At 40.8% G+C, this 17,264-nt stretch overlaps 1 protein-coding gene across 1 annotated transcript in view; it reads left to right on the top strand.

Annotated features, from left to right (window-relative positions):
• The window catches only part of BRINP3 (BMP/retinoic acid inducible neural specific 3), a 186,934-nt gene that overhangs the window by 75,198 nt on the left and 94,472 nt on the right, over positions 1 to 17,264 (top strand). Inside the window, exon 4 of the mRNA XM_048498765.1 lies at positions 14,501 to 14,606. Coding sequence (XP_048354722.1) covers positions 14,501 to 14,606 — 106 coding nt within the window. The remainder of the gene's footprint in view (positions 1 to 14,500; positions 14,607 to 17,264) is intronic.

The raw sequence follows: 17,264 nt of genomic DNA, 5'->3' as shown, positions 1-17,264 counted from the left end.
TTAGGGAGTTTCATATGTGCCAAGACCTGACTTTCTGTGCAACTTCATGCTTCGGGTCTCTGTCCTGCAACTTCCAGATATTGAGAGTATCAGTTTTAACTTGCCACAGGTAATTGATCTGAAATTATTTGCTGGTGAGAGGATACAAAGAGAGTGGGAGTATGAAGAAATCGTTTACAGGGGCATCCTAGGAACACTAATGGCTATACTATGACTTTCCAAGCAAAAATGAAAGTGCTGATGTTGACCTCTGAAACCATAAATTGGTTATCTCCTCCAGATTAAACATATTGTCACCTCCTCTCTGCCTTAACACGACTGACACAGTCTGCCAAGGACAATTTCTTGATAATAATCTAGTGTGTATGAGTAGTATCGACAAAGAGAAACACATCCTCAGTGGCTTTCCCCCAACTTTTTTTTTAATTTATGGAGTCATTTCATACACTGTTATTTTGGCAGAGTGCAAATACTGATTTGGACCCAGCCATTCTATGAACAGACCTTGACAGAGAGATCTTTGCCACCAAATGTGGTACCCTGTGTCATAGTGTATCACAATGCCTCTGCCTTAGTGAGTTTAAAGTTTCACTCCAGTCACAACCACTCCCATCCACAATATGCTTGGGTTTTTGTTTTGTTTTGTTGCTGTTGAGAGCCCACCAGTTCCACCCAGTGGGCAAATCAGTCATAAATTAGTGGCTTTCTCAAATAAAACTGGAAATCAACGGTCATGTGTTACTTTAGTATTTCTAACTGTATGCTCATTCTCATACTATATATCTAAAATTTGCCCCAAATCTGAAAGCTGTCTTTTGATGGCAGGTGAGCCAATGGCCCTGACCTGGATGGCCTAGCCTAGCCTGAACTCATCAGGTCTAAGAAACTAACTAAAGTTGGCCCTGGTTAATATTTAGATGGGAGATTATGAAAGATGTCCAGGGTGGCTACACGGAGTCAGGAAATGGCAAACCACCTCTGTTTGTCCCTGGCCTTGAAAACCTATTGGACCACCATGACTTGGATGCAACTTGACACTTTCCCCCACCAAGCCATAGATGGGAACTTGCTATTTTTCTTGTTTTTAAGCCCTGATACAGCAGAAAGTTTTCTAGTGCACCATCAGTTTATGCAATTAGCTACACTCAAGTCTTGTTCCCCTCCCCATGGAATTGTGAGATATGTATGGAAATGACATGGGAAGTTGCAGTAGAAAAGAAGGTCAGCAGTATTTAGCGCACACACTCCTCACATAGCCATTTGTTCCATGTGCAGAGATTGCTCTGCTCTCACAATAATTTGTTCTGTTAACTAAGAGGTTGGATCCAACCCATTAAAATTGTTTAGGCACATAGATCCATTAGTGACATGAAAAGTGAAATCTATTAAAACAAGAAAACTAGCTTGTCAGAAACAGTGGGCATAATTCTCCCCTTCTGAGTATGCCTCTGCGCACAAAGAGAAAATATACACATCCATTCAACTAAGCCCTCTTTTACTCTTTTTGCTACTTCAGTGCTGAGGAAAATTGCTACTGCAATGGACCCCCTCACCTTCTCATCTCTCTGAGGCAGGGAAACCACTGTCTGACCCAGCTTGTCAGATTTTTAATTCCTTTTTCCACTCAGGAAATGAGGTGCTTCAAATATGGTAGCATATGATGGAACAAAAGCCCTTCTCCTCAGCCCTATAGCTTTCCCAGAAGGTGAAGGTTGCTTGTTATTTTAAATTTTCTGGAAAACCCCTTGATAAGGCACACAAAAGAATACTGATTTCAAACAGAATAAAAGATTGATTTAACAGAGAGGAGATGGGAAAGGGGGATAAATAACTTGGATGGAAGGAATAGGTAAAAAGATAAGGCAGGATAAAATATAGTTACAAAAGAGGTTTGGCAGAGAATATTCGCTATAGTTCTCAGGCACAGGCTTAATGAATGTGTTCAGTTTCAGTTATTAGTCTGCTTAAATGTTCTTTTAGATGTTTCTTTGATAGTATAGTTCCATATATTTCAGATGGTATTGGCTAGTGGATTGTTCATTCAGGGTCTATCACAGGCTGGTACATATACTCAGTACCCTCACAAGCCTCACTCATTAGAAACCCTACAACTAAAACATAACTCTTTCTCTCTGGTGGAAACCAAGCAAAAACTCCAGGAATTCTTCTTCCCTATCTCTGGAATATCTGATCCCTAGTTCAGGTTTACATGGCCCCAGTGGAAAGACACTCTTCCATCAATCTGCCACCAGTTATTTCAGTCTGGGTATTGTATTGTTTTAACACATGGCACAGGCTATAACACAGTATAATCAGACTATAATGTTATCAATTAACTAATAGACATTCAGATCCAAAAGGCTCTAAACTTGTTCTAGTCAGGGAGTCAATCTTCTCCCTCTCTGTGTCATCAAGGTTTTAAACCAATCAAAGTGGAGGATGCAATAACTAATCAGGTGGCTTCCATTTCTAGGCCTTTATGCCTCACACTTTAATGTAAACAATACGTTATTTATACAGACCTACACAGTAAAATATACATTTCTTCTGCAGTCCATCACAGCTACAATACCAGGTGTCCCAGCAATATGTGCCTCGCACTCTTGTACTTCACATAGCATTATCCAGAATAATAGATTGGAAATGGTGTGGGGAGGATTGTCTTGACTAAATCAGTGTCAAAGGTTGAAACACTGTACCCTCCACCAAACACTTCACCTTCCACCAAATTTCCTCCAGAATAATAGTTTTACGCACCTTCATGAATTCGGCAAGTGAATGTATCCTGGTAGAAAAATGTATCCTGGTAGAAAAGGCCCTAGTAGAAAAATGAGTATATCTCACATAATGTCTGTGATCTGCTGCCAGTGCAGTAAGGAAAAAAAAAAAGGAACTCAAGTGGGTTTGCAGAGGGCAGGTATACCCAATGCTTTTCAATGAGTGGTAGACCTGTCTTCCAAGCAGCTAAGATTCTCTTATTCGTGTCGATGTAGCTACTGAGATAGCTCATTGAGATTTTTAAAAAGGAAAACAATGTATTGCCAGAATTGGCAGGATGATCTGAGTACAACTATGCACTTTTTGGGCTGACAAGGCACCCAGGAATGAAACCTGCAGGGCAAACATCCTGAGGCAACCTTCAGCAAATGGAGACAGGGAGAATCCCTTCAGCTGCAAACAAAATGTTAGGTGCAAGCTGAGTGTAAAACTAACCAGGGAGCATAATGGTCAGGCAGGAAACAACTTCTTTTCCCCTCTGACACCTTTGATGTCTGGAAAACACACCAGAAGCAGCCTCTCATTAAGACCTCTCCTGTACATGTTATTTGGGGTGTGCGAGGTAGAAAGAGGCCGTTACCTCTTTTTATGATATCACATAGACATCTTTTTTGTGCTGTGCAGAATGGACCAGTGCTGCACTGAATTTCTAACAATGCAAGCCAGTGACTCAAACACTGCAGGTAGCACAGAAAATAGTCTAAAGAGCTCCATTTTATCCCCCTTCCTTCCTTTGCAGGCCTGTGTGTATTAGTCTATTTATGCGGAATTTATTCAGCCTAAAAATTTTCAGCTGAAATATGACATTCGGCACTATATTGATCTCAGCATGCTTGGTGGAAGAAATAAATAAAGAGCACTAATTCAAACATCATAATTTACATCCTCAGTGACCGTGTAATTGTAAGCCCCATGGATCTGCAAAGGAAACTAAATGCCCTTCTAATAATTTGGAGGCTTTGCAGCTTTTAAAGGATTCTAAATCCTATATTGATATACTGGTTAAAATTAATCCTGGATTTTGCAGTTGGGAGGATTATTTATTTATTTATTTTAGCAGAGGACTGGCAAAGGGAAAAAGATTGGCTGACTGCTTTGGGGTATTTGAAGGACAAGGGAATTGACTTATTTATTTTTTAAAAAAGTTATTAACTAAATTAACACTTTACACACACGTCTTGTATTTTTTTTTTTATAAAATGCTGCATGCCCAGCAAGACAATTCTTACAAGGATCAAACTCTCTCCTGTCTTCCCCATCATGCCTATCCAACAAAATTTATTTAATATCTGTAATAAGTACATTTTCAAACATAGGGGAAGGTGCTGGGTGAAAGTCATCTCTGTCTTGCTGAAAATAGACCTTGAATGTTTGGGATATTTATTTGAAAATGAAAATGGGTAATTTACATATGAAGCTATTGAGTTGGGGTCATTGTCCACTTAATTAATGTCTACTCTGACTTGCCACAGTTTTCCAGGATAGAGAAAATGTCCCCCCTTTAAAAAACACTGTTTATTGTGCTACCACTGAGCTATTATAATCATTCATCTCCAGTATTTTTTCCATGAGGACAAGGCTTTGGGTAGGTGATATAGTACAACAATGGGGTGGATTAAGTTCTGAACTACAGTGCCTATGATGTGATCATCAAATTATCCTTAGTGGCAGATCAACAATTTTACCCTTACCTGGTGGTCAATCTGGCAGAGGTATAATGGGGCTGATTTGCCTCGCAAAAAATAAATACCAAACTAAGAAATACACATCCATTGTTTTTTCTTTATCCTTGGTGCTGTCGGGCCATGTCACTTGCAATATTCAATCTCTTTGCCATCAGCTGAAACAGTAAGTGTCACAGACAACTTTTCATGGACGGTATTCATGAGACAGTTCAATTAATTCCAGTTTTAAAAAATCCTTGCTACATCATCCCTTAAAACTGCCTGAGCTAGAAGTCATTGTTTCTATGGGCAAAGTCAATTGAACTGTGAATGTGATTCAATTGCCATTGATCTGTGCAGTAACCTTTGTTCTTAGAGCAGAGCAACTCCTGGATATTGAACTCATACTACTTCCATTGAAGTTCTAGAATAATGTTTGTGACATTTGGATTTTTTACCTTTAAGCAACTAGAAATGTTCAAACCTCCCCCCCCACCCCCATCCAACAGTAAGCATGCTCATTGGGGGGAAGATGTGTGTGCATAGCTCCAATCAGGTAATCTAAACAGTGTGTAAATGTGTGTGTGCCTTTAAGTCAAACCTTCAAGTCACATACTCGTAGGGTTTTCAAGGTAAAAGACATTTGCCATAGCTGCCTCTGAGTCGGCGGAGAGAGTTTTGAGAGAACTTTGACTAGCCCAAGGTCACCAGGCAGACTTCACATGAAAGCGTTGGGAATCAAATCTAATTCTCCAGATTAGTGTGCACCACTCTCAACCACTACACCATGCTGGCTGGAGATTATCTGTGATGAAAGGCAATATCACTCACAAGCCAAAGGTTGGTCCTACTGCTATTTATCTGAATAGTCCAAGACAAAACAAATATAGTTTCAGGTTTTCAGTGTAGTCTCAGTGCTGTAAGTGAATGATGCTTTATATGCCGGCAATTCCTCATTTAATTTATGGAATTCTGCTTCTTGAAGCATGCACCACTTTTTAAACATTACCTATCATCTTCTGAGCTCTGAATAATAAAAAATAAACCAGAATTGAAGTAAGCCTTTGACTGCCATAGTATGTATCCAGCTATCCATGGACTTTGTGGAGTGGAACTTTTCTGCTTCTCCCTCTGACTACAGCCCACTGATCCCTCCTCAAATATTGTTCCTGGATGGGGAGTGTCAGTGAACTTTCAGGAACCATGGGAAAGCAAAACATTTTTTTTCCAATGGACTGTTTTAAATGGTTTCTGACAGGCTAGGTTCTTTCCTCTACCAGGGAGCAACAGAAATGCAGAACTGAACAAGTCAAGGAAGACCCTCTGCTACTATAGTCTGCACAGTTTCCTCAGTATCTGTTATATTCCAGCAAGAGGAGACTGAGAGCCACAGTAGAAACATAATGTTATTATTTGTGTATCCCTGGTCCTCTATTTCCTTTGTTTCTCATGATGGATGTAGTGCTACTTCATAAATTCTGTCAAACTGAACACAAACACTTCATCCAGTTGATAAGACTCTGACACAGACAAACAAACACCATTATTATGTTTATTACATTGCTATTTCTGCCATTCCTCCAGAAAGCTTAGGATGCACACATGGAGTGATCCCATTTTATTGTTGAAAGCACCCTATGAGGTAAGGTAGGCTGAAAGGCTGTGCCTTGCCCAAGACCACTTGCAGCTCTAATGGCCAACTGTCATTTCAAAACTGTCATTTCAAAACTTTCCTTTCACTCAGTCTTAAAAGGGCTTTTGTAGCCAAAAAATTGGTTACAAATTGCAAGTTTCTCCAGGGACTAATCATGTGCATTGTGTGCAATTTGGTGGAAGTACATGAAATTACGCGCAGCCTGACATGGAGCACAGGAAGCAACAGTTCACTTGCTTGAGCCACTTGGATGAGTTTCCATATCATGTACCTTCAGAGAACATTGACTTGGCTGCTGAGGAATCCATTTGCATTTGCTACAGAATTTCTGTCTGTGTCTCAGAAGATTCTGGGAGTGAAGATTCTGGGAGTGAATTCTAGCGAGCACTTTCAGTTTATGCAAGGCACTAGCCTAGTCTGTTGGCCACCAGGTGCTATTCTTGCTGGATTTCACTGTAGTCTCACATCAACTGAGAAAATACCTTGGAACTCAATTGGGTATGATAGGTGAAGAGTGGTAGTTGTGAGTAAGCTAAATATGAGAGCTGAATATGACATGTCATAAATGAACTTATCATTAAGAATAAGCTCTTATGCTTTCAGGTTGTTTGTTTAGATAAACATACCTTGATTTTCTTCCCAATGAGGACTAAAAGTGCCTCACAACATTCTTCTCCCCTCCATTTTATCCTCACAACTATCCTGTGATGTAGGTGAGGCTGAGAGTGACTGGCTCAAGGTGAGCAAGCAAGGTTCCATTGAATGAGTGGAGATTCCAGACTGGGTCTCCCAGATCCTAAGCTAACCCCCTAACCACTCACCACACTGGCTCTGAAGAGCTCCATAATTCCCTATAACAAAGTTTGAGAAGCTCAATTCCTTTTTCAGTAGATTCTATCCAATACATTTTTATCTCACTCTACTTCCAAGGATTTCAAGGCAGTACATTTGTACGTTCTCCCTTTTCCACATTATCATCAAAACCACTTCATGAGGTAGTTCAGACTAAGAGACTGTGACTGATTCATGGTCATAAAGCAAGGTTCATGTCAGAATGGAAAGGTAAACCCAGATCTGCCAGATCATATTCTGTCAACTTTAAGTGTTGCTCAAAAAATTACCTGGACTGTATTAGTTAACCTTTGGGTACATGACCTCCAGTACACATTTCATCACTCCTTGGATATTCATCATGTGTCATGAAAATGGATTATTGATATTGATTATGTCATGAAAATGTATCCATTTGTCAACAGTCATGTATTGGCAAAAAATATGGTGTTTTTGCTGTCAAATGAGCATCTCTGACAAGTAGAGATGCCATCCTATTTTTATTTTTACCAGGAGATGAGGCTAATGTTTGTTTATTTATTTACTTGTGAAAAAAAAATTCCTACCTTCAGCCTGAAGGCTTTGAGTGACATACAGTAAATTAAATGCAAAAATGCAATACATTGTATAGACTCTACATATGACCAGACCTTACTAAAGCAGCACAAGCATGCTAAAATAATTAAGAGCATTGGAAAGTTGTATTTCCTGGTGGCATCCTTGCCTAGGAGTGTCTGGTTGGCAACAGAGGTCATGGGCTTTTTCTGTGGTGGGTCTATTCTTCTGGAACAGCCTACCAAAGCAGATGCAGAGGGCACCCTCTCTTGCTGCATTCAGAAAGGCATGTGAGGTGATTATATTCCAGAGAGCATTTGATACTGTTTCTTCTGATACGTTTGCCCCCCTGCATCTGAGAGATATGAATAAATAAATAAAATAAGTCCCTGAAGTCATGTAAACGATATAAAAGGAAAGCAGCAAGATTTTACAGAAGCAGAACAGCAGAGCGGGGTGGGGGTGGGGGGAGGGCTTAATTAGCCAATTCTGCAGATGGTGAGTTGGATACTCCAGTCCTTTAGGAAAAAGATGCTGATGGCTGTAGGTCTTTTTGGCTCTTTTGTTCCTCCAGCAGCCACTTCCAATGCCAGGAAATTTTATTTCCAAAGTCAGGGGACTCAGTGTAATAGCCATGTGGGTTGAGAGGCTGCAGCAGGGAAGGGGGCAAAATTGCTCCCTCCTGCTTCCTGCATTAATGGAATGCCATTTATGGAAGAAGCAGAAGGGAGCAAGTTTGCCTTTTCTCCAGTGCAGCCTTTTCCATACAGGCCCTACATGGGAATGAGTTTCCCACAAGCAAGAGATGGTAAATGGAGTAAAGGTGGTGAGGACCTTAGAGGGAAGTGACCATGTCCTCCTGGAATTCTTTTTTACTGTGGTGGACCAAGGAAGTTTGTATATGTCTGTTAGATTTTAGTAGGGCAGATTACAGAATAATGAGAGTCATTCAGTGGGCAAGACTGCTGGGAAAGGAACAAATGAAGGTTGGCCTTTCCTAAAACCAGAGTTCTGGAAATCTCAAGCCATCACTATTCCAACAACTAGGAAACATGGGACTCCAAAAAGCCAATGTGGATGAACAGAGAACTTTATGATGAGCTAAGGGAGAAAAAGGAAATGTGAAAGAAATGGAGGCAAGGGCATAGTTCCAAAGAAGAGTGTCTAGGGATTGCTAGGCACTGTAGGTCAGCCATCAGAGAGGCCAAAGATCATAGTGAGCTGAGGCAAGCTAGGAAGGCTTGCTACAGCAAGAAAAGCTTTTTTTCCAGATATGTGAGAAGCAAACACAAGGTTTAAACAGATGATAGTCCTATTGTTGGGTGAAAATGGAATAATGCTGACAGAGAACAGAGAGAGAGCAGAAAGGTTCAGTAGTTATTTTGCCTCAGTTTTGTTTCCCTGAATAAGATAACAGGCTCATCTAGAGATGGTAGTAGACAAGGCAAAGCATCCAGGCTACTGGCTGATATGGGAAGAGAGGTAGTTGATAAGCACCTGGCTGCAATACAGATGAGTACAAATCTCCCATTCCAGATGTTATGTACCTAAGAGTGCTCAAAGAACTTTATAGAGAACTTGCAGATCTTTTGTCCACCATGTTCTAGACCTCTTGGAAGATGTGCCACAAGACTGAATGAGGGCTAATGTTATCCCAAGTTTCAAAGAAAGGGAGGAGCAGGGGCATAGCTGCCAAGAGATGGGGTGGAGGGGTCTTGCCCCAGGCACACGTCAGTATGTGGACATGGTGTGGCGGGGGCGTACAGAGGTGGGCGGGGATGGGCACAGTTTTCATTTTGCCCCAGGCACCATTTTGCCCCCTATGCCTCTGCAGGGTTCCCCACAATGTTCTGATGAATTGTGGACTGGACTCTAAGATTGTTAGGTGGATAGGAAACTAGTTGGAGAACTGCACTCGAAAAGTAGTGGCATTTTATCTGAATTGGAGGGAGGTGTCAAGTGGGGTCCCATCGGGCTCAGTTATGGGCCCAGTACTTTTCAATATTTTTGTAAATGATCTGGATGAGAGGCTGATGGGACTACTCATTAAATTTGCAGATGATACCAAACTGAAAGGAATAGCGAGCACATCAGAAGGGATGTTCTAGGCTGATCCAAAGCTGGTGACAGGCATTCCAGCTGTAGATCCATAGAGTGAAGCTGTTTCTTTGGGAAAGTACAACCCTGCCTGGGGCAGTCTGACAACCCATAATTAGTTTTACTGTTGACCAACATTATCTTCATCTTGCCTTTACTGAGCTTCAGTTTCTTAGCCATCATGTAGTCCATTGGCATCCCCAGTGAGATAGAGTATCTGCCTGAATCATAAAAAGAGCACACTAATATGTCAGATACAGCCTTAAAGCAAGGAAGGATTTTGATTAACTTCAGGGCCTTTCCACACCTTCTTTCTGTGCTTCTTCACTAATAAGGTTTGCTTCTTCTGTTACCTTGGTTTGATTAGGTTTTCAAGTCATTTTTTCTGGAACAGCACCAATAATTGTACTAATTATCCGGTGTGTAGCTCTCTGTGAATCAAATTATCTGGAGTATAATTGATGTTTGACTGAAATTACAGAATCTCAGCAAGCTCAGTCAAGCTTTTCTCTTGGGCCTATGGTTCAGTACAAGTGCATTTACAATCCATTTATAACCTGTTCTTTCAAATATTCATCAAACTTTGAGTTTCTCAATCTTATCTTCACTCCATAGGCTGCCATCTGTGAGAAAATGAAGTATGATGACATCATGCATTTACTAAGAAATATGTGTTTGTGAATGAAATGTAGGGCTGATAACATCCAACTGTTTACGTCATGTCTACTGCCACCCATTGGGTTAGACTGAGAATGGGGGAAGAACCCTAAAAGTTGACCCATGCCATCATTTTTGAAATTAGGGTGGGGACTGCTACAAGGTGACTGACTTTTACAAGAGGTTTTGAGCCAACACACCCATGTAGCACTGACAAAGTATACAAAGGATTGCACCCAAAATGACTGGCACCTGTGTGGAGTAGTAGTTAGAGTGTTGTAATAAGATTGGGGAGACCCAGGCTTAAAATGCTACGAAGCCTGCTGGGTGAACTACAGACAGTTGCTTTATTTCAGTCTAAACAATCTCTGAGTTGTTGTGAGGATATAATTAAGGTGGAGAGAATAATGGGTTGAATCCAAGGATGTCTGAATAACACTTCTGTTAGTAGCAGAGGGGAGGAGTGGTCTTTTTGCCTGTTCACGCCTCCCTCTGCAGATGGTCGTCATTTTGTTCATGAGGGTCCCAGGGGCCAGTGAACTGTAGCATGAGAAGAGAAGGAAAGAAGTCCTACTTCACTAACATCACTCCACTGATGGTACTTTCAGTCAAAAGATGCAAAATATGGAATGACACCCCCCCCCGCCCCCCTGTAATCTATTAAGAAAAAACTGACTAAAATGATATGGTTCTTTTCTGTAGAAGGCAGTGCATATATGCAGATCCATTGATTACACCATTGGGGAGAAATGGTGAACATGGATGCTTATGTGGAAATCCCCCTTTGTATATAAAGAGATGGATCTAGAGAGAAGCTATAATTATTTATACCATCTGAGCAGCTACCAACAAAATTGTCACCTCCCAGCCTGGGTATCTTCATGAAGGGTTATTTGGAAGATATTCTTGTCCAAAGAAAACCCTAAATAAGGATATTTGAATAGCCCATTGTTGACCCTGAAATTAAGGAATCTTCCCATTCTTTTATATTACTATCAACCAAAGAGCCACATGGCTACTAAATGTTCTGTGTGCCACCCTGCCAAACATGTTTATACAATGAGATAAGGTATAACTGTTAATTTTAAATATGTAACTATAACCTTTTACATTACCAGAGTACCTCTGTTTCTTTGCCATTGTTGAACCTCAGCCAGCTCTTTGTATCTGGAGTGAAGAGGAAGGCTTCCATTTCTGTTAATGTAAAAGATTATAGTTACATATTTAAAATAAATAGCTATACCTTCTATTATTTACACATTTGTCTCATGCTGAGGAAGATGGAAGCCTTTTTTATGATTCTTCCTTCCTTTGGGGGATATGCGCTGCTTATCTTTTTTCATCATTAGCTTCTCTGATCCTATTACATCTATCAAAATCTCCCGAGTTCAGCTTCGTCTTCAAGAAACTTTTAACTTAAGAAAACTCAAAAAGTGAAGAAATCCTAGTGTGGCATAATGGTTAAGAGCAGTGGACTCTAATCTGAAGAACTGGGTTTGATTCCCCACTCCTCTAAATGAGCTATGGAATTGTATCTGTTTCCCCACTCCTACACATGAAGCTGGCAGGGTGACCTTGAGTCACAGTTCTTCAGAACCCTCTCAGCCCCACCTACCTCACAAGGTATATGTTGTGGGAAAATGTAAGCCATTTTGAGACTCCTTACAGGAAAGAAAGGTGGACAGTGGTGGGATTCAAATAATTTAACAACTGGTTGTTTACAAGCACCATTTTAACAACTGGTTCTGCCAAAGTGGTACAAACCTGCTGAATCCCACCACTGAAAGTGGGGTATAAATCCAATCTCTTATTCTTCTTTCCAAGTTTCAGTAACATTCCCATCTCTGTTTTTCATGTTATCACTTACAAGCCCCAGCCCCAAAGATGGAATCTACCAGAAGGCTTCTCTGCCCAAGTGCACCACTGAAGGGAATGAAACTTTTGCAGAAGTCGAGACATGCCCATTTGTTCTCTTCTTCACTTGTATTTCCAGTTCATTATCATTCAAGCATGTATATCTCAAAGTAACGAAATAAATGAAGGTTGTTCATAAGCATAATTGGTATGGACATATACTTGCCCCATGATTATAATGGTTCTTTTCCAGGTAAACAGGCTAATGGATTTCACAGCAAACTGAGAAACTTTTCTTCCTTATCCCTCACATTTCTCACAGCTATGGAACATTTTTAAAGGATTCCCCCCTCCCCACACACACACCCTGCTCCTGTATAATAAATCAGTGGCAATCAGTGCCTATATTCAATTGTCTTGAATGGCCTCTCTGAATGAAGGATGAACATGAATATGCAAAAGCAGAGCATGTAACGATCATGCTAATGACCACACTTCCCTTATTTGGTTACCTTAGAAGTTACAAGCTGTAATGAGAATGAATGGGAAGTACAAATATGATCACATAAATCCTCATTATAAAACAACATTCTGGATTCATATTGCATTAAAGGCAAATGGCTTCATGAATAAAAGAAAAGCTATGAAAACTTGCCTTGCCAGGTCAGATCAAAGGTCCATCTCATCCAGCTTTCTTTTTCATACAACAGTCAGTCAAATACCCCCTTGGAGGGTGGTGGTCCTTGTTTCCAGAGCCATCTGGCTGGCCTCTCTTGCAAACAAAGGGTCTGGACAGCCTGATCTTTCCCACTTGATATTGTCAACCTCCAGGTGGGGGCTGGAATTCTACCAGAATTACAATGGATCTCCAGATTACAGAGATCAGTTTCCTTGAACAAAATGGTGGTTTTTGAGGGTGGACTCTACATGCTGCTGCGCTCTCCCCTCCTCAGACTCTGCATTCCTCAAATGTCCAAGACTCTTTCAACCTGGAGTTGCCAACCTTAGTCTGCTAGCAGGAACACTTTCTTCTGACACTAGTAGTTTTCCCATGATGCAAGGAGCTGAGCCCTTCATATCCTGGCTATATCACACTAACCTACCTCATGGGTTTGTTGTTATGAGAATAAAGTGGGGGCAGTAAGCTATTTCAAGTCCCCTTTGGAGAGAAAAGCCAGTTATAATTAAATTAATTTATACAAAATTACACCAGTGAATTCTGGACCAAACCTCACTTTTTTACTTCCCTCCCTCCAATTTCTGAACTCTTCTGCTCCCTCTTACTAATTTTAAGTTACTTTTTGTTCAATTATTAAATTCCATTTTCATGTCTGATGTACTGTGGTCACTTGCAAATGGACAATATTATAGGTTGTCATCTTAGACAATCAGATTTCTTGTGGCACAAGCTAGGCAAGAAAAGCAGATGTGCAAACTTTTCTCATATTTAACTGTAACTCATAAAAGCAAAAAGTTGTTGCTTAAATACAGTACCTGTTATCTTAAAAGCATACTCTTGATTTCCCCCACCTTGTGCACTGATTGTCAAACTGTGTTCAGGGAAGCAAAGCACTGCTTACAACTTAATTCACATCTTCCTCACTCTGGCCAGTCTGTTCTGCATAATTGTCATATATGATTGTTATCTCTTTTTTTATAATTACAAGATTCAAATAATGATCATTGACATCAAATGAAATTTCATGGTGTCCTGTGAATGGTTTCTCACTGCTGAAGGAGCTGGCACAAATAACTGGTGCCCATAAGTGATCAGAAAGTGGAAGAGGCATTTGTGACCCACTGCTCAGACCACAGGTTCCTGAAGCTTATGGTCATCAATCAGTTGGGTTTATTTAGCTAGGTGTAATTAACAGGATTGCCACCCTCCAGTTGGGCCCTGGATAACTACCTCAGTTACAACTGATCTGCAGGTGACAGAGATGAGTTTCCCTGAAGAAAACGGTGGCTTTGGAAGGTGGACTCATTGGTATTATACCCATACCCCTCCCCAAATCCTGCCAGCCCAAGGTTCTATTCCTCAAATCTTCAGCTATTTCCCAATGCAAACCTGACAACCTTAGTCATTAACCTCTTTATAATTTACCTTCCCCACAGACTATGATCAGATCTATTTGGAAGTGGGGGGATTGGCAATGGTTTGGAGTCAAGTCCTAATTTGAATTTGCTTGCAAAACATGTACACCATGCTAAATAGACTACCCCTCATTTATCATATGACTATTGCTGGATGTGGGTATTTTTTTAAAAAAGATATCAAAATATTCATTTTAGGAAGCTGAAATTTAACAGTATTGAGTTCTGCTACTGCACTTTGCCTAGTCTTTTGTACAGCAAGTTCAACATATTCCATATAATGCAGCAAATGGTTTTCCATTCCCTTGCTCACTAGGTAACAGAAACCCGGACTGGTCCTCTTGGCTGCAGTAACTATGACAACCTAGATTCTGTCAGTTCTGTTCTGGTACAGAGTCCGGAAAATAAGATTCAGTTGCAAGGTATGTTGGTAGAATTTCGTTCAAATTTCTTATGGAGAAGGAAAATGTTTTTAGTGGTTGTAATTTTCTGCAAACCTTTGTCTGAACGGTGCATCTCAAGGGTCAATTTAAATGTCTAATTTTTCTAATCTTGACTTACATGAAAGTAGAAATTTAGCTTCTGTTAGCTCTGCTGGAAAGTCCAGGTATATGAAGCCTCTAGCATTCTAAGCAGGTCTGTAGTTTCCATGTACTCAAATCAATTTAGATGTTATGTGTGCTGCAGGGATCATAACCTTCTAAAGTTCTCCTTGTCCAGATTTCAACCTGGAATTGGAAATGATTCATTTTTCTTTAGACAGTGGAACTGATGTATTAGAAATACTCCAGTTTTTTAAAAAAATTATGTTCAAATTTTGTCCAAAGCACTGTGTATGTTATAGTTTGGTACAGCTTTCCCTTTCTTCTGTTCACACTGATCTTTTCTTTGCTACGGTTAGTTCTCTAGCCCAGCAACCAAACAAGTGTGTGGGGTATCTCAGTGAGAACCACAGGGACTTATCTGACTTGCAGCGAATATCTGTATCACTTCTTGGGCTGACCAACTGTCATTAACTTACTGCCAGCTGACAGGAGGTATGAGAGGCAGAGGTATACCTTGCTTGAGGTACTGGAAAACCTTGAACTGACACCTCTGTGAGCCTGATGATCATGTTTGATAAAACACTGCAAAAACTTTTTAAGAATGATGCAATTATTAATACAATTGTATGAGGTTTCTTTTAATGTGCTGTTTGGAGAAGTACAGCAGCACATGTACTTTTCACACAAACCAAATAAAACATTTCCCGACTGGAAATATAATGTTTTCTTCATGGAGTTCCACATGGTCCCCCCCCCCCCCGAAACATTTCATTTCCTGCCTTAAAACATTTTATTTGCATGCTGTTCCGAGGCAATTCATTTTTGAAAATAGTTTTCTGGAAGCGTTTCTTTTGCAGAACAGTTTTCACTTGCTGTGTGGATTTTTAAAATGTTTCTGATCTGTTCTGCAGTCCCTGGAGCAGAGGCAGGGCCATCAGGGACGGGGCCACACACTGGGCACATGGTTTTGGGTCATGTTGGGGGTGGACAATTCTCCCTAACCCCTCCCCTTTCTCAGGCCCCTGCCCCGACCCCCCATGGCACCCCCCTCCTTCCTACACTTACTTTAGTTCCTTTCCTTTCCCTAGAACAGTGGTGGCGAACCTTTGGCACTCCAGATGTTGTGGACGACAATTCCCATCAACCCCTGCCAGCATGGCCAATTGGGCATGCTGGCAGGGGCTGATGGGAATTGTAGTCCATAACATCTGGAGTGCCAAAGGTTCGCCACCACGGCCCTAGAACTTTTTCAGACAGAAAAAAAGGCCTGTTCACAGTACAGGCTAAAAACAGCCTGAGGAACTTCAGTTCCCAGGAGTCCTTGGGGCTCACAAAGTATCCTGGGAAGTATAGTTCCCATCAGGCAGTTTTAAAGCCTGAACTGTGAATAGGCCTTTTTTTCAGCCTGAAAAAGTTCTAGGAAAAGGAAAGGAACTAAGGTAAGTGTGGGAAGGGGGGGCGCTGCAGGGAGAATGCGGGGGGCACTGCAGGGGGCACGGGGGGAAAGGCGGGGGGTCATGGGGGGTGGAAAATATAGACTGCGCACTGGGCACAGTTTGGCTCAGCTACGCCTCTGCCCAGGAGTTCCCTGTCAGCACCCTTTTCTGAGCTTCTGCCAGCAGTCTCTGGCTGTATTTTGATAATTTAAAAAAAAAAGAAATCCAGGGCTCTAGAGAATGGCAGCATGGGGCTTTGAAGCCTCATAGCATTGAATCTGTTTTAAAAAACTGAATGACCACAACATAGTGGTCAGGAAGCATTTTTGAGGAGGTGACTTAGGGCAAACATGGTTTTTTCAAAATGTTTGCAAAATGTTTGCAAAACATTTTCAGGGGGTTATGCAGAAAGCCTACTTCAGCAAGATGTGATACAATAGGAATTCTGATAAAATCTCATTTACAATTCTAGTAAGATTACTTTTTGGCAGGTTTTTTTATCAACATACACATGAAAATTAATAACAAACAAGTGAATGGAAAGAAATGAATGTTGTGTGAACTGCACATGATCTAGTTACAGAATTAACTCTAGAAATTCTCTTCGTGAAGAAAGACTTTAATGAAGAGCCTCTTGCATGAGAGTCTAGAGTGCTGTTCCTAATCAGAGTAGACACATTGAGCTAGATGGACAGATGGCCTGAATCAGCATAAATTTCATATCTGAGAAATGAGATACTATTGAAAATGAATATCAATGTTCACCTTCATTATTGCTATATCTATCTGTCACACCTTCAGAATGTTAATTTTCTATAGCCTGCACATATGAAAGTAGAATTTTTATGCAGGTAGACAGTACAGTCATATATTTCAAAATTAAGGACACTCTTGTGTTCAGTCAGTTGTGCTGCTTCGTTTAACCAAAATACTTGGCTAATCACGGTGATTGGACTAAGATCATATTTCCATATTTTGAACACACATTGGCCTGAGACACCTGAGATGATTTTTACAACCTTTTTTTACAGATGCTTTGTAAAAAAACACAGCCAGTAGGAATGTCAGCAATGGCTTACTTGATTGGGCGTTGGGAGGG

The sequence above is a fragment of the Sphaerodactylus townsendi genome, linkage group LG05 (assembly GCF_021028975.2).
Source record: "Sphaerodactylus townsendi isolate TG3544 linkage group LG05, MPM_Stown_v2.3, whole genome shotgun sequence".
In the NCBI taxonomy this organism is placed as follows: domain Eukaryota; kingdom Metazoa; phylum Chordata; class Lepidosauria; order Squamata; family Sphaerodactylidae; genus Sphaerodactylus; species Sphaerodactylus townsendi.
Note: the sequence above shows the minus strand (reverse complement) of the source record. Positions and strands in the feature narration are given on the sequence as shown.